General features: G+C 43.4%; 1 protein-coding gene across 1 annotated transcript in view; it reads right to left on the reverse strand.

Moving 5' to 3' along the window:
• Window positions 1–23,948, reverse strand: part of LOC310826960 (uncharacterized protein) — a 430,074-nt gene that overhangs the window by 43,437 nt on the left and 362,689 nt on the right. The window contains exon 2 of the mRNA XM_083702449.1: window positions 2,126–2,241. Within this exon, the coding sequence (XP_083558575.1) occupies window positions 2,126–2,241 (116 nt within the window). The remainder of the gene's footprint in view (window positions 1–2,125; window positions 2,242–23,948) is intronic.

Raw genomic sequence — 23,948 nt, forward strand, 5'->3', positions numbered from 1 at the left:
TAAAATCAATTCATTATAAAATCAGTTCAAATCAAATTAATTGGGCTAGAGTTCTGTGAGAATTATCAAAGGAGGGCGTCAGGCTGTGCCTTGGCCAAAGGCCTGGTGGAACAGCTCTGTCTTGCAGGCCCTGCGGAAAGACGTCAAGTCCCACAGGGCCCTAGTCTCTTGTGACAGAGCGTTCCACCAGATCAGAGCCATAGCTGAAAAAGCCCTGGCTCTGGTTGAGGCCAGCCTAACCTCCCTGTGGCCCGGGACCTCCAAGATGTTGTTGTTTGAAGACCGTAAGGTACTCCGTGGGACATACCAGGAGAGGTGGTCCCATAGGTACGAGGGTCCTAGGCTGTACCTGCAAATCCCTTGGGATATCATTTTCAGAGCCCTTAAACTGCAGCGTTTTCTTTTGCATCATGTGGAATACTGGAGAACAGCTGGAGAGAATATGGTGAAGGTAAACTTACTGAACACCCTTTCCCTACTGCACAGGAACGACAGACATTAATGTGTGCACAGAATATGCACCTTTAAGTGTGTCTGCTTGTGGTGGAATACTTGAGAATATTTTAGGACTTCAAGCAAAGGCTGCTAATTCCTTGTTGGCTTTCAAACAGGCCATCGAGTGTCTGGAATGCGGAACTAATTAGTGGAAAAATAAACCTGTTATTTTGCACTTATTACCTGTGGGTGGGTGGGGGCTCCCCCCAAATCCCTCACTTAGTAAATAGTAGAATTTAGCTAATATTTGGAGTACTAAGGGAAGGTGCCCGGGGCAGTGTTTAAAAAACTGGCTGAGTCAGTTCTCCTGTTCAGGAGAAGGACTGGCAGAGGTGCCATCAAAGGACACAGACAGGAGTTCCTCCCCCAGCTGTGTGTTGGTAAAGACTGGGAGGGGGAGGTTGCCAGGGTTACGGGGGCATGATGTCACCAGAGGAAAAAAGGTGTCCCTTTAAATGGAGGTTTTTGAGCAAGGGTTTTTGGGAAGAAGAAGAAGGGAGGATCTGAACTCCATGCGTGCTGGTTAGGAGAAGCTGCACCAAGAGACATTTATTTATTTATTTATTTATTTCCCGTCATCTGACTGGGTTTCCCCAGCCACTCGGGGCGGCTCTCAAGAGAATTAAAAGCACAGTAGAACATCAAACATTAAAAACTTCCCTAAACAGGGCTGCCTTCAGATGTCTTCTAAAATTCAGATACAGTGGTACCTCGGGTTACATACATTCCAGGTTACATACGCTTCAGGTTACATATGCTTCAGGTTACAAACTCCACTAACCCAGAAATAGTACCTCTGGTTAAGAACTTTGCTTCAGGATGAGAACAGAAATCGTGCTCCGGCAATGTGGCAGCAGCAGGAGGCCTCATTAGCTAAAGTGGTGCTTCAGGTTAAGAACAGTTTAAGGTTAAGAACGGTTAAGAACAGTTTCAGGTTAAGAACGGACCTCTGGAACGAATTAAGTACTTAACCCGAGGTATCACTGTAGTTGTACAAAATTGTATATGTGCAAAATTGTATATGTGCAAAATTTGATAGTGAGGAAACATTGGGCCCATGTAATGAGATGCCATCCATTCTTTGACACTGTTTCTTTCCCCACAACAATTAACAGCAGTAGACTTTTTTGTCACATTGAATCGCGTGAGCATCTGAGCTCTCATTTTTCTAATGTGCCAAGAACATGTGGAGCATGCATAATTCCTGGATTAAAAGAAGGGGATTTTTTGAAAAATAAAAAAGCTCTATAATGTTCTGGCATTTGCTGTGCCCCTGGCTGTGTCTTGCTTTCCCCATTTCTTCCAGAGCTTGATTAAAGCCTATCAAATAATCAGCATTCTTTGAAAGAAAAAAGGAGTAAAATGTGCTTGCCAATATTATGGTTAAGCAATATCAGGGCGGGCGGCAGGCAGGTTGTAAACAAAACTGGTAAAATAAGGCTGCAGTCCTGCAGTCCCATAGCTAGGAAGAAGCATCACTGACCTCAGTAGGGCTTGGTTCTGTAAAAAGGATTTGCCAAGAGAAAAATATAGAAAATTTGTGAATTTATACTATAAGTCCTGCAGAGTCAGTTTGGTTATTTCTCTGCAAGCAGGAGAGACGGTTTCTTAAAGTTTCGTTTCAACTTACTTTTTAAGAACTTGCAAGGAATGTAGTTCTAAAGTCCAGCTTTCTTCATTGCGGACAGCAAGAAATCCATGGCTGAAAAGTGTCAGAATTGGTTTCTCAGCAGTCACTTGGAAGTCCTGGTAGGGCAAGAGAAAGAAAGTGACAAATCTCTTGACTCGACTAGCTTGCTATGTAGCTAGAAACATAGAAAGGAAAACCAATCGGTTGAACCATGGGACACAATTCTTAGAGAGGCGAAAAAACAAACAAGACTGAGAGACATGAAAGTAAATTGCAAAGCTACAAGGAAATCTTAAGAGCATTCTTCAAAGTGTTCTGATGATTCATGCTCAAATGAGAAAATGTCACACACTGGCATGTTTTTTTTAGAAATATCTTTGTTAAAAAGAAAATCCTTCGGATGTTATTGGAACACAGGAAGCTATCTCATACCAACACAGACTAACTGTCCTAACCAGTCCCATATCATCTCCTTTCACTGGCACAATGGCTTTCCACAGTATTTCACATCACCTGTTGCATGAGATAGGAATCACTTTTTAAAAAATAAAAATAAAAGTAAATCTTATTATTGATTTCTCTCTCTCTCTCTCTCTCACACACACACACACACAGACACATATTTACAAATTTTAACATAGATCATAAATTACTTTACCTGTTGGCCTTCTGTCTTCCCTTTCCATGGCTTCCATATTTACCCTTGAATGCTGTATACTTCACATATACAATTCAGCACACTTGTTTTAACCTATTTATCTTAATAATTCATGCTGTTGCTCATATTTCAAGTCCTGCTGGCATATTCACCTCGCTACTTTCTTGGGTTCCATGATCACTGCAGATGGTGACAGCAGTTCACGAAATTAAAAGACGCCTGTTTCTTGGGAGAAAAGCAATGACAAACCTAAACAGCATCTTAAAAAGCATCACCTTGCCAACAAAGGTCCGTATAGTTAAAGCTATGGTTTTCCCAGTAGCGATGTATGGAAGTGAGAGCTGGACCATAAAGAAGGCGAATTGCCAAAGAATTGATGCTTTTGAATTATGGTGCTGGAGGAGACTCTTGAGAGTCCCATGGACTGCAAGAAGTTCAAACCTATCCATTCTGAAGGAAATCAGCCCTGAGTGCTCACTGGAAGGACAGATCCTGAAGCTGAGGCTCCAATACTTTGGCCACCTCATGAGAAGAGAAGACTCCCTGGAAAAGACCCTGATGCTGGGAAAGATTGAGGGCACAAGGAGAAGGGGACGACAGAGGACGAGATGGTTGGACAGTGTTCTCGAAGCTACAAACATGAGTTTGACCAAGCTGCGGGAGGCAGTGGAAGACAGGAGTGCTTGGCATGCTCTGGTCCATGGGGTCACGAAGAGTCGGACACGAATAAATGATTAAACAACAACAGCAATATTAATTCTTCAAATATTCAATAAAAAGTCTCCAATCCTCAAGGAGTTTTTTCATCATTTTGGTCTCTAGTTTTTGCTGTTAATCTTGCCAGTTCCGCATACTCCATCATTTTCAAAAGTCGTTCTTGCTTTCTTGGAACCTCTCCTTTCTCCATCTTTCAGCACACAATATTTGTGCTGCTGCCTATATATATATGAATAAGTTAACCAACTCTTTTGGGTCATTGCTATCTAGGATGCCTAAAAGAAAAACTTACTGGGAATCAGGAACTTGAACATCTTTTTAATCTCATTATATAGCCTGAGATGGCAATCTCATGCCTCTCAAGATATTGGTAGACTTCAACTCCCATGAATCTCAGATAGCATGGTCCATAACAGTGTGGGATTATGGGAGTTGGGGGTCCATCAACATATGGAGGGTCACGGATTCCTCATTCCCTGTCTTAACTAGAAATGCCATGGAGTGAATCTGAGGCCCTTGTTCCTACAACTTGGTGCCTTATGAGCTACAGCCCCTCCCCCCGAGAACAAACTATGCTTGTCAACTTTTCTCTGGCAGAACTCCTGTGTCTTTCAGAGTTCCACTACAATGACAAGCCAAAACTGGTTCCAGTTATAACAACGGCTTGAGTATGGGACCATCTTCAAATAACGTGCTTACAACTCCATGTGCATAAAGCTCACTCTTTAGAAATGGCCTTAATCAGTTGTACGGACCTAGTAATATGAGGTAATGGCATAGCATGGGTGGGAGCCCACAGGGGCAGTTGCCCTGGGCACAAAATTGTTCTGGGCACAAAATGCCAACACCTGGTGCTGCCTCAATACGGCTGCACACTTCTGTTGGCGGGCTCCACTGAAAAACGGAGCCAGTGTGGTGTAGTGGTTAGGAGCGATAGACTCATAATCTGGGTAAGCGGGTTCGCTTCCCCGCTCCTCCACATACAGCTGCTGGGTGACCCTGGGCTAGTCACACTTCTTTGAAGTCTCTCAGCCCCACTCACCTCACAGAGTGTTTGTTGTGCGGGGGAGGGAAAGGAGAATGTTAGCCGCTTTGAGACTCCTTCGGGTAGTGATAAAGCGGGATATCAAATCCAAACTCTTCTTCTTCTTCTCCACGTGAACCAGGAAGTGACATTCTGGATTTTATTATCTACTGCCTTTTAATTTTTTAAAAATAATTATCTGAAGGGGCCAAGGCTATTGATAGCTTTCACAAAGGGTAGTCATGCTAGTCCAGGAAAAACAGTCATTAGGAACCAAATTAGAAACTATGCAATACATTTAAAGCCAGCCCAGCTCTGAGCATGAGTCATGTGAGGATAGTCAGTTTATACCTCCTGCCTCATTGCAGCCTTTAATTGAGAGCCATGGGATATCAGTGTTGCAGAGAAAAACATATTTTATAGCGTCATTTGGATGAAGAATATTTGGGCCAAGGCCAGTGTGGTGTAGTGATTAAGAGCGGTAGTCTCGTAATCTGGAGAACCGGGTTCGAGTCTCCACTCCTCCACATGCAGCTGCTGGGTGACCTTGGGCCAGTCACACTTCCTTGAAGTCTCTCAGCCCCACTCACCTCACAGAGTGTTTGCTGTGGGGGAGGAAGGGAAAGGAGAATGTTAGCTGCTTTGAGACTCCTTAAAGGGAGTGAAAGGCGGGATATCAAATCCAAACTCTTCTTCTTCTTCTTCAAACCCAGAACTACCCAGAAAAAACTTACCTGAATATTCTTTTGAATAAATGATCAGAGCAAGATCTAAAGCCCAGGCTTACTCACATTTCTGCTTTGCCTGGGCAGGCAGTAAGCTCATACCATCCAACATTTCTCTGATGAAAACAGGGCAGCTTCCAACATATATATATATACAGTGGAACCTCGGATTGCGAACGTGATCCATGCAGGAGGCATGTTCGCAACCCACAGCACCCGCAACTCGCAGTGCCACGTCTGCGTACGTGTGTGATGCGATTCGGAGCTTCTGGACATGCACAAAGCGTGAATTAGCGCTTCTGTGCATGCACGAGCGCCAAAACCCAGAAGTAACCCATTCTGGTACTTCCGGGTTTCAGTACACCCATAACCTGAAAACGCATAACCCAAAGCATCTGTAACCCGAGGTACCACTGTGTGTGTGTGTGTGTATTTTAGGCTGGTGGTACAGTGGTACCTCGGGTTACATACGCTTCAGGTTACATACGCTTCAGGTTACAGACTCCGCTAACCCAGAAATATTACCTCGGGTTAAGAACTTTGCTTCAGGGCGAGAACAGAAATTGTGCTCTGACGGCGTGGCGGCAGCAGGAGGCCCCATTAGCTAAAGTGGTGCTTCAGGTTAAGAACAATTTCAGGTTAAGAACGGACCTCCGGAACAAATTAAGCACTTAACCCGAGGTACCACTGTGTGTGTGTGTGTGTGTGTGTGTGTGTGTGTGTGTGTGTATAATAAACACTTTTTAAAATTTCCCTATACAGCAGACTACCTTCAGATGTCTTCAAAAGGTTGTATGGTTACTTATCTCTTTGGCTTGGGGGGGTCACATAACTCCATACCCTCCAACATTTCTCTGAGGGAAATAGGGATGCCCTAAGAACAGCAGACATTCCCGGATCAAATCAGAAACTGGGACAGCTTCTGTAAATTCAGGACTGTCCCTGGAAAATAGGGACACTTGGAGGTTCTGTAAGCTCCTGCTAAAGGACGGCAGCCTTGAAATGGAGTGTTTTCCAGCCTCTGAAGATGGAATAACATAAAAACTATGGGAAATCACCCATTCCTTTTGCATCCTGGGCAGCCTGGGCAGCTGGCCTTCACTGTATCTACTACTACTTAGACAGGGTGGGGAGGTGGAATCCACATGCATATAAAAACCGTTCTGAAAATGCTTTTTTTTAAAAAGTGTTTTATAAAATACATTGAATTTTCCATCTAGTTTCCATTGTATATTGCACTTAAAACATACTTAAAATGTTTTATTTGCAGTCCTCAGGAGTTGACATGTAACTACAGTGGAACCTCGGTTCTTGAATGTCTCCATGGATGAACAATTCAGAACCCGAACACCAAAAACCTGGAAGTAATTGCTTCCATTTTCAAATGTGCCTCAGAAGTCAAACAGCTTCCAAGGCACGTTTCTCCATTTTTTCAATGGATTTTGCCAACCACCCTTTGAGCTTCGGTTTTCGAATGTTTCGGTCTTCTGGAGCGGATTACATTCAAAAAACTGAGGTTCCACTGTATATTCTTCTACTTGTGTAAAGGATTTTAAAAGACCTATCATTTTAGTTCACTTATTTCTGGAAGGGTGGTTCTAGCTGTATAGATGAAGCCCTTGCACAACTATGGGTTTCTGTATTAATATCACTGGAGGTTAGAGATCTTTCCTAATTTTCTTTTTCCTTTCTTTCTTTCTCAGTAGAACCTCAAATGAATGAGATGGTGCCTGTACCTGAGAACTTTACATGGAAAGTGGAACTCAGATGAGGTTCTGACATGGGGCCTGTATCTCTCTTACAAGATGCTTATCTCACTGCCAGCATCCACGTACTTTCCCTCCTCCCTCCTTAACTCAACCACACATATACAGATAATTGTTTTAAGGAGCTGAAAAACAAGGAACAAAGATGCAGGACTTCCTAGGAGTTTAGGGTGCACTTTCTTTTGGTAAGCAACTATGAAAAGTACAAATCAAATTTCTTTTTTAGGCAACACTGTAAATGTCTTTAAAGAAACTGGCAGACTCATACATATAATAAAGAAAAGGAAATAACTTTTCTTGATAGATTTAGAGGAGTTAAAAATCAAAGATTACCTTTCTTTTTTTCACTCAAGGCTTTGAAGAGTTCTCATTTATAAACTTAAGGAGTATTTTCTCTGATGCCAGAATGACCTTTCTAACTTTCGTGTTCACAAAGGTCCTTTATCACAGCGTGCAATTCATACAGAGAGCTATGAAATTTTGCATAATGCAAGTGACACTTTTTGATCCATTTTCCTCTTCTTTCTCTTTCTTGTGAATTGCAGATGTTACATCTGCGCCTGTTTCCATAGAAACAGTCAATTTTGGAGTTTGAAAAGGGGGTGAGGGGTGGGGTGCCAGAGAGTTGAGTGGCTTGGGAACGAGTGCATAAAAATGGGGTTAAATCAATTCTTCATTTTAATGCTCGTGAAATATAAAACAAAATTAAACATATGAATCATCTGAGGCACTCATCAGAGACTGGAATATCTGATTAGCTATGGACTCCAGTGTGAATTTGTTAATGATGGAGCTCTAGTACCTTGAAATACTTCTTTTTATTTCTGTGCTGGTTTTCTTTCCCTCAAGCAAAAAATAAAATAAAGAAATCCCATAACTCACGAATATGCTTGAACTGCTTATTTAAGTAAAGTGAAGAAGTGATAAGCATTAATGAGTGTTAAATAGCAAAGCAAAACCCAGCTTTGTTGAACTGAAAATAGTGAGACTTTTCTAGCGTCTTTGAAAACAACTAAGACGGATTGTGTGCAGACTTAACCGGTGTCTTGGGGATCAAACAGAAGTTAATTAAAGAAAGAAAGTGGAAAGTTATATTCTGTGGAGGCTAAATTGAAAAAAGGCAGCATTGTGACCTCTTTGTGGAAACTTTGAGGGTGGTAGACGAAAGTCGCACAATGTGGAGTGCAAACAGCTTGCCCAATGTTTTCAGTGCCTTGAATAGTGAAGGAAAACAACTATAGCAAGTCAGGCAAACAATGGAAGGGAAAATAGGGAATTAATGGCTTTGTAGCTTTTCACCTTCTGTATGATGCTGAATGTCTACTTCATATATTCTCCCAAATAAAAAGGAGAGAAATCCTTCTTCCCTCCACTCGTTAAAATGTGGGAGAACTTGCCACAACACACCATAACTGGAAGTGATTTAGGAGAAGGAGACAGAATAGGAATTTCATGGGGGCATGACCTTTGAATCTTCACATTTTGTCATGGAACTTTAGGTCCAGGCAACAATTTGTCTTTAAATAATACATGGCAATAGAATTCCTTCCCCCCATGCTTCTAGCCAAATGCTTCACTGTTTTTTAATGTATAGTGGTACCTTGGTTTACAACCACAATCCGTTCTGGAAGTCCGTTTGTAAACCAAAAACAGGTTGTAACCCAAGGAGCGCTTTCGCCAATGGGGCCTGCAAAAAAAATATTGTTCATGATCCCCCCAAAATGGGTTGTAATCCAAAACAAAGTTGCAAACTGGGACACACACCTCCGGGTTTGACGTGTTTGTAATCCAAAATGTATGCAAACCAAGGTACCACTATATAATATAATATAATATAATATAATATAATATAATATAATATAATATAATATAATATAATGCAACACAACAGACTAAACAGCTCTGTTTTTAAAGAAATACTAATGTAATAGTGTGTGTGTGTAACACAGAACACTGAAATTCTCAATAAAAAGAGTTAAAAACAGGGATTTAAAAACATTCAAAAGATGATTAGAATAATCATGGCTGTGTTCTGCTTCCGCAGTTGGAAGCAGACATGCTTATGAATGCCAGTTGCTAAAAAAAACATAGGAGGGGCAAATGCAGCTGCAAAGCATGTTCTCCTGCCTGGAGAGCACGTGTAGCGGTTGGGTTCTGCAAGACACACAGACCCCTTTGTTGCTGGGTGTGTTAGTTTGGATGGCCACAGTTGTGATTGGGCTCCTTTGGCTGTTGGGGAGATTTTGATGTTGCCAATTATTGATTGACAGCTTAGAGGCTATACATTCCCTGCGTGTAGCACTGTGCTTCCTCTTTTCGCTGAGTGCCCACCCTCCCTAATTTTAGGGCTTTTGTGTTTGACCTTGCTATGCCTGTCATGGGGTCGTCTGCTCTTGGGGCAGGGGCCTGGTAGGAATTTTGTCCATTTGGCTGGTTGGCTGGTGCCATTTGGTTTTTGCCTACTGCATAGCAAATTGTCACAACTTGTAAGGCTGCGGTTTTATGAATTGGTTGGTGGAGGGACATAGATTGGCTGTGCCTGCCCCTCCAATGCTGCTGCTGCAAGGGAATTCCTTTTTAGGAATCCAGGGGCTCGCCATGCTCTTGTCCAAACCCCTGTCAAGGGGCTAAGGCCACGCAAGAGCCCCTGGGAGCATTTGGGGAGAGGTAAGGGCCAGATTCATTCTCTCCCCAAAAATGTTTTCCCAAACTGACTTTGGGTTTGCAGATGTCAGTTCTGTCCCTGGGCGGGGACAGATAGTTGCAACCAATGCCTAAGCAACCACTCACATTTTGTATTTTAATAAAGTTGTGGCCAAATATGTATGCCAAAAACCTTAAACAAAAAATTCTGTGTGAAGTGTGAATTTATTGGGGGTGTCTTGGGGACCTCAACGTGCAAATAGCTTATCACATAATCTCCCAACATTTCTCTAATTTCTCCTATTCCATACCCTCCAACCTTTCCCCAATGAAAATAGGGGTGTCCTAAGGAAAAGCAGGACATTCCAGGATGAAATCAAAAACCAGGATGGCTTCTGTAAATCTGGAACTGTCCCTGGAAAATAGGGACACTTAACAAAATTAATTTATGCTTGCTGCATTAGCCATGAACAATTTACAACAACAGCAACTGTTACTGCATGCAGAATGAAATATACCGTATTTTTCTCTCTGTTAACACTCACATTTTTTCTCCTAAAAAGTAAGGGGAAATGTCTGTGCATGTTATTGAGCGAATGTGTGGTCCCTGGAGCCGACTGGCCCGAGTGCAGGGGCAAAAATCAGATTGCGCGGAGGAGGGAAGGCTAAAGAGAGGAAGCGGCTGCTTTCCTGCATTCTGCCTCAAGGTCTTACTGCCCACCCTCTTCTGTTTTTGGTTGCTCAAACGCAACAAAGAGCAGGGAAATCCCTTGCCCTCCTGGCAAGCAGAGGGGAAAGGAAAGGATCGCGTCCTTCCTTCTAATTCCTTCCACACTGCGGGCAGGCTCCATTGGCTAGGAGCGCAGCCGACAGCCACACCTCCTCCTCTCCATGCTCCGTGCATTATAGGGACTCGCAGGCAGCCGGAAAACATGCAGGTGGGAGAGAGAGAAAGAGAGAGAGGGCTGGCTTGGGTGGGGGAAAACTTTTGCCTTCCTTTCCTCCCTCCCGTTAAACCCCTCTCCTGCATTGTTAGCCAGCTGCTTCTCTCCACACCCCTCTCGTGCTCTTTGTCCCTTCTGTGTTTTTCCTTCCCTCCCCACTTAAAACGTGGTTACAAAGCACAGATCCACATGGATCCTCAGGATGTTTGCATTGGGTCACCCCAAATTCACCATCAGATCACATTACATGTCCATGGCTACATCTTGCACCAAAAAAATCACGCATCCACTGTTGCCTGGGGCCACAATGGTGCAAAAACGTGGTTACAAAGCACAGATCCACATGGATTCTCAGGATTTTTGCATTGGGCTACCCCAAACTCACCGTTAAATCACATGTCTGTGGCCACAGCATGAAGCACAAAAATGATACATCCACTGTTTCATTTAGAATTTTTTTTCCTTGTTTTCCTCCTCCTAAAAACTACCGTATTTTTTGCCCTATAGGACACACTTTTTCCCCTCCAAAAATGAAGGGGAAATGTGTGTGCGTCCTATGGGGTGAATGCAGGCTTTCGCTGAAGCCTGGAGAGCGAGAGGCATTGGTGTGCATCGACACTCTCGCTCTCCAGGCTCCAGGAAGCTATCCGCAAGCCTTGCACGTCCGGGGGAACTCCCCCCGGGCGCGCAAGGCTTGCGGGTGGCAGCCTGCAGCGCGGAGCATGGGGCGCCCTCCAGAGGACGCTCCGTGCTTCGCGCTGGTGTCCGCAGCCTGCCGCCCAGCGGACGGGGCGCCCTGAAGCAGAGCGCCCCTAGCGCCGGGCAGACATCGGCCAGCCCCACAAGCTCGGGGGACAGCGGGGAGGCGCAGCGCCGCCATCCCACTATTCCCCGACCTGGTTTGGGGGGGGAATAAAGGATTTTCCCCCCCTTTATTTCCCCCCCCCAAAAAAAGTAGGTGCGTTCTATGGGACGGAGCGTCCTATGGGACGAAAAATACGGTATGTGCGTGTTATGGTCAGGTGCTATTGAGCGAAAAATACGGTACACAATCCAAGCTGTACTTCTCCTTGATTTGTCTAGGGTTAAATTTACAGTATTAGATTTCAATGCCAGGAATATATGAAAGCTTGTGCAACTTTCGTTGCTCTAGGTGTGTAATGCAGAAAGCGGGTGTCAATTGACAACAAACTTAGACCTTTAATCTTCCCTAGCACAAAAATTTCCCCTATGCACAAGATTAAAAAATCTTCTAAATAAAACCCAGAGTTTCCAGCTTGAAAGGGGATTTGTGGTTTAACCTGGTGTGACCTAGCTAAACTTCAGCAGAGCAGCTATGAAATGGAGGGAGAGGGTGGGGGCAACTTTCAAAGTCTGCTTTTCAGCAGAAAATGAGGATATCCATTTGTATTCACAGAAGTACAGCAGATTTATGCCAGATAAACATTTAAGTGCTTCTGCACAAGCAGCTCGGCCAATAGATGTGAAGAAATCCCTAGTGGGCGGAGCAATGGAAGAATCCTTGAAAATCCACAGAGAGTTGGCTAATTTACAGCTTCTCACTGCACCTGTCACTTTCACAAATCAATGGGAGTGCCTAGCCTTTAATAACACGGGGTCACTGGTAAAGGTTGCATGTGTCGGCCATACAGGCAAGACCTTTTGGGATGTCAGAAAAAAGTACCTCGGTGACGCACATTAACAGCCACATGCTCTTTGATGCCACTTCCAATTTACTTTATCTTAAATTGTCAACTAGCAGAACTCTCTCCCATATTAATAAACTCGAGGTCTGTATCCAAGCCAGGAAAAAACGAGGCAGCTGGTTTGCTCAGAGGAAAACAAATAGGGGAAAATGTGCCTCAGCCTGAGAACGAAGAGTGAAACACAATGAATTTATTATTATTATTATTATTATTATTATTATTACAGTGGTACCTCGGGTTAAGTACTTAATTCATTCCGGAGGTCCGTACTTAACCTGAAACTGTTCTTAACCTGAAGCACCACTTGCTGCTGCTGTGCCCCTGGAGCACAATTTCTCTTCTCATCTTGAAGCAAAGTTCTTAACCTGAAACACTATTTCTGGGTTAGCAGAGTCTGTAACCAGAAGTGTATGTAACCTGAAGCGTATGTAACCTGAGGTACCACTGTATTAAAAAAGGATGTCAGGTTGTTGTGTAAAACAGAGAAGTGTTCCTATTTTTGCAGCGGTGGCTAATGGTCACTGAAACTGGTAGAGTGGGAGGCCTATGGAGAGATGGGGCAGATTCATTAACAAGCAGAGCCATCTAAGGGCCAGTTTCGCCCCATCCTCCTCTGTGTTGAGTTCTACAAAGACAACGCAAGACTAAGGAGAAAGAAGCTGAGACCCAGGGCCAGCCCTGGAGTTGAAGAAAGAAAGAGGGTAGGCACGAGGGGAGTGTCTGAAAACAGGGTTGAATTGGTGGGGCAGTGCCCCATTTTCCCTCATGGGCGGGCCTCTAGGTAAAGGTAAAGTATAGGACCCCTGGATAGTCCAGTCAAAGGCGACTATGGGGTTGCGGCGCTCATCTCGCTTTCAGGCCCAGGGAGCCGGCGTTTGCCCACAGACAGCTTTCCAGGTCATGTGGCCAGCAGGACTAAACCGCTCCTGGCACAACGGAACACCGTGATGGAAACCAGAGCACATGGAAACGCCATTTACCTTCCCACTGCAGTGGTACCTATTTATCTACTTGCACTGGTGTGCTTTCGAACTGCTAGGCTGTCAGGAGATGGGACCGAGCAACGGGAGCTTACCCCGTTGTGGGGATTTGAACCGCCGACCTTCTGTTCAGCAAGCCAAAGAGGCTCAGTGGTTTAGACCAGAGCACCTCTACCTCTAGCAATCAACCATGGAATACAGAAGCTTGGAGCTTAAGCATGCAGGACATTTACAATGCAAAGAAGAGGTGATTCAAATAACCTCCTTTGGCATACTTTGGTTATCTCATCAACCCGGTTTGGGTCTATCAGTGATAGATGTATCCTCTCATTGTGGTTCAGTAGTTTATGTTGATTCGGCTGGAGATCTGAGTAGGCCTTCATTGGATGCATGGAGGATCTGGACTGCTCTAGAAAAAGAGCTTTGCTTCCAAGTGTTGAAGACTGTTGCATTGAGCTTAAAGGTTAATGGCAGGGCTCCCAATGCCTTGTATGAATCCAGATTGCTTCCTTACTAAAACCATCATTTTTGAAAAAAAACATGTGGCATTCATGGAGTTGGAAATCTTCCAAGTTGCTAGAATGATTCCAAACTCAATCAACAGTTGCAACATTAGCCCTCTTCCTAATGCTATTTCTAATAAATAGAAACATAATTCACCGTAAATTTAAAATCCTAGAAGGTAACACTGAAATGGACCGTGTTAGACCACCTCTGACTCCAGAACCTAAACTAAGTTGATTCTCAAACAACTGCACCAAAATATGAAAAACTTGTAAGCATCAGTGAGATGCTGCCAAGTTACTTTCAATCTTGATTTTAATCCTGCCATGTTGATCCAAAATTTCAGACTGGGAGGTATGATGCGTTACAAAACCTGAATTATATAGCAGCATGCTGTAGGCCTAAAAGAGCAAGGTGTGGAAAAGTCGGCCCCTACAAGCATATCTGGCAAAGATCCCCCACAATTATGCTGTTGTGGAAATGATTTATATAATTACTATGGAAGTTTGCTCTAGGGCTTTATCTCTGATCTATTAAACTAGTGCAGTCTCTTTTCTTCTTCTTTGCAAGCAGTTCTACTCTTGGATGACCCAGAGTTGCTTGATCTGACAGCTAGAGCCACTTAAACTGTTCCCTTCAAAAGATAGGGTGCTTAAAGTATAGAGTGAGCAGAAAAGAAAAAGTGTGTGGCTGTGAAGAGCAATTTCATTGCTGATGTATAAGACACTGGATTGTATTTTTCCAGTGCCTTTTTTCCTAGAAAAACTGGTGCCGGTACTCACTATGAAGTTGTTACAGTAAGTGGTACACTTTTTGAGAGCCAGTGTGGTGTAGTGGTTAAGAGCGGTAGACTCGTAATCTGGTGAACCGGGTTTGCTTCCCCGCTCCTCCACATGCAGCTGCTGGGTGACCCTGGGCTAGTCACACTTCTCTGAAGTCTCTCAGCCCCACTCACCTCACAGAGTGTTTGTTGTGGGGGAGGAAGAGAAAGGAGAATGTTAGCCGCTTTGAGACTCCTTCGGGTAGTGATAAAGCGGGATATCAAATTCAAACTCTTCTTCTTCTTCTTCTAACAACAACAACAAAAAGAGGTACCGGTACTGTGTACCCCTGAATACCCCCTGAAAAAAACACTGGGTTTGGGTTTTTTCTATTTCAGTTATGCTTTTCAAGATGCTTTCTATTTAATTACTGATTTATTTGCCATAATTGGTATTCTACACTTTCTATCCCAAAAGTCCCCCCAGGGCTTACTAAAATAAAATAAAATATAGATATAGCAATATAGAAAATTTTAAAAAATGCAGGAATTTAAATCACATACAAAATGCAACAAACTTGCAGTGTTAACCAAATATGCCCAGATGAAGGGATATTTAGCCAGAGTGAAAAACAGCTCCAGCATCATCTCCTCCTCCTCCTCCTCCTCCTCCTCTTCCTCCTCCTCCTCTTCCTCCTCCTCCTCCTTCTTCTTCTTTATACCCCACCCGTCTGGCTATTATTATTAATATTATTATTATTATTACCCTGCCCATCTGGTTGGGTTTCCCCAGCCACTCTGGGCAGCTCCCAACAGAATATTAAAAACACGACAAAACATCAAAAATTAAAAGCATCCCTAAAGAGTGGTGCAGAGGAGAATTTCAGCAGGTTTGTTTGTCATACCAGCTACACTTCCTGGAATTCCCTCGTCCATGTAACTATTAAAGATCCAGGAGCCCTGTCCTCTTTTGCATCTGGTCACCCAACCAGCAGCAAATGACATCAGTACCTCAAGGTGGCCAACCAGATACCTGTGGGAAACCCGCAAGAAGGATTCAAGCATTCAACCCCTCCTGTGGTTGTCAGCAACTGGTATTCAGGAGCATTAATGGCTGCATCTATGTAGGTCATGCCTTCTCCTCCAATAGTTGGTCTAATCATGCGTAGGCAAACCAAGGTCCAGGGGCCGGATCTGGCCCAATCGCCTTCTAAATCCGGCCCACGGACGGTTCAGGAATCAGTTTGTTTTTACATGAGTAGAATGCGTTCTTTTATTTAAAATGCATCTCTGGGTTATTTGTAGGGCCTGCCTGGTGTCTTTACATGAGTAGAATGTTTGCTTTTATTTTAAATGCATCTCTGGATTATTCGTGGGGCATAGGAATTTGTTCATAATTTTTTTTCCAAAATATAGTCCAGCCCCCCACAAGGTTTGAGGGACAGTGGACCGGCCCCCTGCTGAAAAAGTTTGCTGACCCCTCTAATCCTCCTTTGAAGCCACCTTAGTGGACAGATTGTGAAGCTGAGGCTCCAATACTTGGGTCACCTCATGAGAAGAGAAGACTCCCTGGAAAAGACCCTGATGCTGGGAAAGATGGAGGGCACCAGGAGAAGGGGACGACAGAGGATGAGATGGTTGGACAGTGTTCTTGAAGCTACCAGCATGAGTTTGACCAAACTGTGGGAGGCAGTGGAAGACAGGAGTGCCTGGTGTGCTCTGGTCCATGGGGTCACGAAGAGTCGGACACGACTAAACAACTAAACAACAACAATAGTGCATTCTCTGCCTCCTGAAGCAGCAACAACATCTTCACCTGTGCTGCCATTTCTAATGTTATATATGTGTGTGTGTGTGTTTTAAAGAAATTCTGGGCATGAACTTGTAGTAGAAAATGGAAGGAATCACTTATGCTGGTCATGGAGCTGAAGGCTCAACTTGTTTTATAATTAAACCATCTTTTCACCTGGCTGAGCAAAGAGCAAGCAGCCATGACTGCTCTGTGATGTTCTCTTAGAAAACTCATCTCCATTTGAAAGCTGGATGGATAAGGCCTTTCTTTCCCCTCCTACCTTATTCGCTAAGTATTTCAAATAATGTTCTATCCATTTAATTTTCTATTCATATATGCCGATACTTATTCTAAATGTGTGGGGTATGTGGAGGGGAAAAATTATGCCACAAGAGCCTGAGGAAAATCTTAATTAAAGCCGTACAAGAAATACTGCACCGAGTTAATAGCAGCAGAACAAATCCTAAAGGCTCAGCTTTGGCCTCATTTATCTGCTATTCCTTCTCCTTTTACTCAGCATTACACACTGATATTGCTGCAGGGACACTTCCACTCCCACAGAGAAGAGTGGAACAACAGCAGCAGGGGATGTTTCGAAGGCATGTGTGAGGCTGCCTCGTTGCTAAAGCTAAACAGGTCTGGGTCTGGCCAGTACCTGGATGGGTGACTGCCTAGAAACCACCATCATCAACCACCACCATCCTCCTCATGAAGAATTTCCTTGAACTGGTGTGCAGCCCTTCCTTCACTCTTTAGCCCTCTGAGTCCTGCTCCCCTGTAATCTTCTGCTACAGTGAGTGGCAGAAACCGCTCTCTGGGCCTCTCTGGGCTCAGCAACATGTAACAGCCTTTGCGTTCTAGGAGTCAATGGGGCCGGAGAGCCATCAGCAGAGAGGCTGTCCTGTTGTTTGCTGTGGGAGAGCTGCAGGGTTTGGCTCCACTCTGTCATCTCTGTCGGCGCCTGCATCTGCATCATCATCATCATTTATTTGTAACCCGCTGTCAGGGAACTGCCATCAGAGCCAGAGGCGGAGGCAAGGCTCCCAAGCGATGCTGGAGAAGGGCCCAGCAGGGAGAGAGGCAGCTCATCGGCTGGGGAAGGAAATCAGCGTAACACCAGGGATAAAGGGGGGCAGATGGGGGAATCGGTGAGGGGGCTCCAGGACTCCTCGCTGGAGACCAGCGGGGAGAGCACGGGTCCTCCGCTGCCCACATCCACCCTGCACAGAAGACCTCCGCGCAGGGAGAGTAGGCGGAGACTTGGTGTCAAAGAACTTCTTTGCTGGAAGATGTTCAAGAAACTCCCACTGACGGATTCTGCTAGCGACTGAAACAGTCACGAAGTGAAGGGCTGTCCAGATAGAAAAGGTTTAACCAGGCAACCTAGCCAGGAGTGGCGGCAACGTACGCATGAGCAACCCCTATAACCATTACACCCGCCTATCTGGCTGGGTTTCTCCAGCCACTCTGTGTGGCTTCCAACAAAGATTAAAAATACATTAAAATGTCACGCATTAAAAACTTCCCTGAACAAGGCTGCTTTCAGATGTCTTCTAAATGTCAGGTAGTTGTTTATCTCTTTGACATCTGATAGGAGGGTGTTCCACAGGATGGGCGCCACTACCGAGAAGGCCCTCTGCCTGGTTCCCTGCATCCAAACTGGTAAGCTCATCACCCTGCCCTGTGCTGGGCCACCTGCCTGCTTCTGCCTCTTCATGATCCCTCATGCTCCCTGCTTCTAGTAGCTCCCAGCTTGTCCCCTTGTCTGAGGTGTTGCTGGCATCCCACCACTAGGATCTGGGATCAATGCAACAGCGAAGGAAGCCGCTCAGGCGTCTGGGGCGGTGAGTTCAGGGGCGGAGTGAGCCACCCATACGGGTGGGGCACACCGCAGGGCCTCCAGAGTCTTCCTGTCTCCTCCCACACAGCTGCCCAACAGCTGGGGGGAGGCAGCGGGTGGACCGTTTGGGCAGCGGGGAGCCTGCGTGCGCCCAAGCCACTGCGTCTCTCCTAGGAGAAATGCGTGGCTCAGGCGCACTGCAGGCCCAGCAGTGAGTGCCGCCCGTCATTTTGTTTATTTTTAAAAATATTTTTATTAGCAATTTCAACATAACAACTTATCAAAACATATCATATTCATTATTTCCCCCTTCCCCCCCACCCCAGACCCTCCCTCAGCTCCTCTCTCTGATTTCCCAACACATATTATTCTCTGCATGTTATAAAATTATGCAAATCCTTACATTATCTATCTACCATGTTATCAATCGATAAATTTGGGTATGCTTATTCAAAACCTGCCAAGGAGTCCAATTCATTTTGTTGTGTTTTTAAATAATTTGTATAAAGTTCCCAGTCCTCCTTGATGTCACAGTTGTCCTTGTCTCGCAATTTATATGTCAATTTAGCCAGTTCTGCATAATTCAACAGTTTCTTATGCCACTGTTCTTTTGTCTGGATTTCCTCATTCTTCCATCCTTGTGCTATCAAAACTCTTGCCGCTGTTGTTGCATACATAGACGCATTTTGTAACCCCCTCAGTGGTGACACCTGGGGCAGCCCGCACTCACCTCACACCCTTTTCTCTACCCCTGGATCTATGTCATTGTCCTCTGTGCCCTCCTGGGGGGGGGGAGGCGGCTTTTGAGCAAGCGGCTCCTACCTCATCCAGCCAGTCCCTGACATTTTTACAGCACATGAAAAGGAATGATCTTACAAAATCTCTTGGGATCTAGAACCCAGCCATTCCTGACTATGGGTAGGCTTCTCCAAGTATGCAACAGAATGTGCATAGAAGCCCACCAGACCTTGCCAGTCGGGTGCCATTTAAGCTCTTGATTAACTCGGAAGTAAACACCGTTGGGGGAGAAGGGTGGCGCTGTGGTCTAAACCACAGAGCCTAGGGCTTGCCGATCAGAAGGTCGGTGGTTTGAATCCCTGCCACGGGGTGAGCTCCCATTGCTCGGTCCCTGCTCCTGTCAACCTAACAGTTTGAAAGCACGTCAAAGTGCAAGTAGATAAATAGGTACCACTCTGGCGGGAAGGTAAACAGCATTTCCGTGTGCTGTTCTGGTTCGCCAGAAGCGGCTTAGTCATGCTGGCCACATGACCTGGAAGCTGTACGCCGGCTCCCTCGGCCAATAAAGCGAGATGAACGCCGCAACCCCAGAGTCGTCCACGACTCTGGGTTTAATGGTCAGGGGTCCCTTTACCTTTACCTTAAACACCGTTGAGTTTAATGGAACTTACTTCCAAGTAAGTGGGTACAGGATAACAGCCTGAGTTCTCCCCAAGCCATCTTTGTTGTGAGAGCAACATCTGCCATTTGAGAAACTAGTGTGGACTCTCGAATGTCGCCCTGTCATCCCCTGATCATTATATTTTTTAATGGAACATAACATGGTTATCTAGAATTATCAGAAGGCATTCATTTATTACATGCCTGTGCATCCTCTTTTCCAGACAGCACTGATTTCCTCATTTAAGATCTCTGAACCATGTTACAGTCAGTCACTATTATTTCTAAGTAGAGCTGACAAGTGTAGCACTAAAGATATCCAAAGGCTTCAGTCACAGGCATTTACTGTAGTAATGACAATTTACAAGCAATCAAAAGTTTACCGGAACAGATGCCCGAGTCTGTGTGGTATATTGGTGATAATGATAGCTGGAGCTGGCTTATGAAGACAAACCTCGGCACTCGCTCATTTGCAATGATTCCTCACTGAAAATAACCTAGAACCAGCTTGGCCAATAAAATTATGTGCACTTCCCTAGAAGTACAAACTGCTTCTAACGTTGTATTTATTGTTTCACATTTCAGTGTGTGGAGAAATCACCTTTTAAAGTGCATTTAATGGGACATGGTTTGCTTTATATATACCGTACTCTATAGGAGTCCTTGTAGTTTTGTGAAGGATTAAGTTTAAAATACAGAGCCACAATTGGTGGCTGGTGCTGGTTGTTATTTAGTTACATTATATATTTTACCTTTTAGTTTATTACAAATAAACAATATATTATTCCTTTATTTGATTACAAAGGTGTCTGACTGGTTTTGTACGACATCTAAATTGCACTACTGGAATATAGCAAATCGCCTGCTATTGCTTTGTTTTTTTGAATGCTTGTTTCGCACAGCATATCTAGAGTGGTCCTCAGTTTCAAAAGTATTTTGTGACGTGACCAGGAATGGCCCAATACATTTTGGCACCTGGTACAAATGACAAAATGATGCCTCCCTCCCTGTCAGGTAAGAAGGGATGGGTGAAGATCTATACCAGGAACAAAGAGAGAATAAAGATCGAAATCGGGATCTACTGTTCCTGTAGATCCTTCTGCCACCTGAGGAAGCTGCCTCACCTTACCTCATGGGTGCATTAGCCCTGGGGAGAAGGAGTACTGCTTTTCTAGAAAAAAGAGGTGCCAGAACTCACCACGAACGCTTCTCTTGTTCTCTTACAATGGCAATGGCGCCCACCTGAGAGGTGCCACAACTGAGTTTCAGCGAGTTCTGGCTGAAAGAAAGCCTTGCTACTCTCCAAGAAAAACAGATCCAAGGATGGTTGAGTGTACAGATCTTTGGGTTGTGACCAGAATCCTTAAGCATCCCCCCCCCCCGCTCTAACATTTTGAGTAGATTTCTGGCCGGATCTTATATGCACCCATAAATTATAGAGCCAAACAATGGTCATAGGTTACAAGAAAAAAATAATGAATGGTTGAAATACTTTGGTTGTTATATGATGCTACAGAACTGATTTTCTCTCTTATCCTTTCAGGTGATGGGAGCTGTGCTCCAGAATGGGCACCAGGTTGGGGAAGTTTGCTTTCATTTAAAAAAAAAGACCTTTCTCTTCTCAGATATCAGTTGGCACAATGAGGCATTGTGTGACATTTCAAATACACTTACATTGTTATTATTATATTATCATTAGTGCATCATTGTTATTACTATAGATTTGGTTCATTTTTCTCCTGCACGATAGTCACACAGGAGTAATCTTTGTGCGGAATAGCAGCAAACTTGTTTATCGTCTGTATTCCTGACACAAATGCCATTAGGGCTAAACACTGCTACGGCACAATAGAAGGATTCTTAAGGAATTATTTATGTATCCGTGTTTGAACATTTATTTGAAGCCCTTCTAACATTTTTCTTTTGGCATTTTGAAGCGTGGAGATGTGAAGTGCCGCATACATCTGCTTCTGTGGTTTTTTTTTTGTGGGGTATAATGTCAGGAGCTATAATTAGTGAGACATTGTTTTATGCATGATAATGCAGCACACTATTTCAAATAAGAGTTACTTCAAATCAAATGCTAATTATGACAAGGCTGGATTGTGGAAGTTAACCCTATACCCATAAACCTACTCTCCTCTCATCATTGGCAGAGGCAGTTTCTGAAAAAGTGTTTTCTTTTTTAAAACAACAGCAGCAGCAGCAACAACATTTTATCAACCACAAATACATTGTTCCTGATGGGCGGGTCTTCTGTTCTTTGGAGAACACAAACCAGACTTTCTCATGCAGCGCAATGTAGCACTTGTGAATTTATGGGAGAATTTCAGGCACAACAGAACATTATGGATTCCTTCTTGTAGGCACACACACACACACTCCTTTGATGCAATCCTGACTTCTTCTTTTTTGCCATATCATTTTTATTAATTTTACAATAATGCTTTCCATTACAATATTTCCTCTTATATTATATAGTGTGGCTTTTTAGGGCCATGACTTTCTTCAAACCTTCCGTGTGATTTTCTGTCTTTCATTTCAAATTTCTGCATTTTCACTACTTAACCATTGCTTTCAAATCAAAAACATCAAAGCATCATATTTTCTCATTCTTCTCTGCAGTGATTTTTATACCTTTCCTTACAAAGCTTCTTGCAAGCCTGCCAACGTGTTTGATTGACTACAATTGTCTTTCAAATAATTTACAAATTTAGTCCAGTCCTTGATGAACTTCTGGTACCGCTGTTCTCGGACTCTTCCCGTCATTTTGGCCAGTTCCGCATACTCCATTAACTTCAGCTGCCATTCTTCCTTTGTTGGTAATTCCCTTTGTTTCCACTTCTGTGCTAATAAAATTCTTGCTGCAGTTGTTGCATATAGGAAAAGCTTAGTATCTTGTCTGTTAATGTCTGTACCTACAATTCCCAGTAGAAAAGCTTCCAGTTTTTTAATATATGTATATTTCAACATTTTCTTAATTTCATTATATATCATATCCCAGAAGCATTTCACTTTCTTACATTCCCACCACATATGATGAAAAGTACCTTATTTTTCCTTACATTTCCAGCATTTATTATCTACCTTATAGAGTTTAGCTAGTTTCACCAGTGTAATATACCATCTGTACATCATTTTCATCACGTTTTCTCTTAAGGCATTACACACTGTAAATTTTATTCCTTCTTTCCATAATTTTTCCCAATCTTCTAACTTTATATTGTAACCAAAATCTTTAGCCCAATGAATCATTACCGATGCAATCCTGACTTCTTCATCAGTATGGAGTGATAAAAGATAGCTGAGAGTGACACATCTCACGTGGGTTTAAACTGTTGTCTTATAACTTTAGGATTCCATGTGGCATATTGAGTGGTTGGCTAATAAGGAGCAGGAAGGAAGATACAAAGTGGATGAGGAAATGGGAAATGGATATGACTTCACTAAACCCAGAATAATTATTTAAGAAAAGTCTACACTACCTTTCAAACCATGTTGCCTAGAATGGTTTGTAATATATTGTATTTAAAAAGCAAAAATTGAAAGCTGTATTGATGGTCACCAACTTGCACATACCTTGCAACCATACTAAATTATGCTTACTGAGAAAGATACACCACAATAATATATTTTTTTGTTAACTTTCATTGTGTTAAATATGTATTCTGTAGTTGACCTCCTTTGTAATGTTTTATCTTGAAATCTTTTAAGATAATATTTTAGTTTTCTGTTAATTATGTTGCTTTGAATGTATACTCTATATTTGACTTTCTTCAGATTGTTTTGTTGATGTTTTATTGATGTTTTAATATTCTGTAAACCGCTTTGAGATTTTTCTTAATAATATAAAGCGGTATAGAAATGAAATGAAAGAAATAAATTAGAAGAAGAAGATAAATCATCATCATCATCATCATCTGTATATTGACCTTCATTTAAAGATCACAAGGTGGTTCACGTCATAAAAATACAAAATGACAGCACAAAATACATAATAAAACAAAAACACAAGCAAACCAATAACCTCCCAACCAATCACATTTTAAAAAGCCATAGATTGTTTAATTAGTCCAAAGCCAAGGAGAAGAGGAATATTTTTGTCTGGTGCTTAAAGATATGTAATGAAAGCATCAGGTGAGCCTCCTGGCAGAGAGCATTCCAGAAGAAGGGAGCCACCACAGAAAAGGTCGTTTTGCCACCCGACCTCTTGTGAAAGAAGCACAGGAAGAAGGGCCTCAGGTGATGATCACATGGGGAGAGGCGGTCCTTGAGTCAAGGTAGTCAAACTGTAGTCCTGAGGGGTGAAGCAAGGTGAAAGAACTGTACTAGAGAACATTCGAGACACGCAGAAGAGCTGTGTTTT

Source organism: Podarcis gaigeae (genome assembly GCF_964106915.1).
Source record: "Podarcis gaigeae genome assembly, chromosome: 11".
Taxonomy (NCBI): Eukaryota; Metazoa; Chordata; class Lepidosauria; order Squamata; family Lacertidae; genus Podarcis; species Podarcis gaigeae.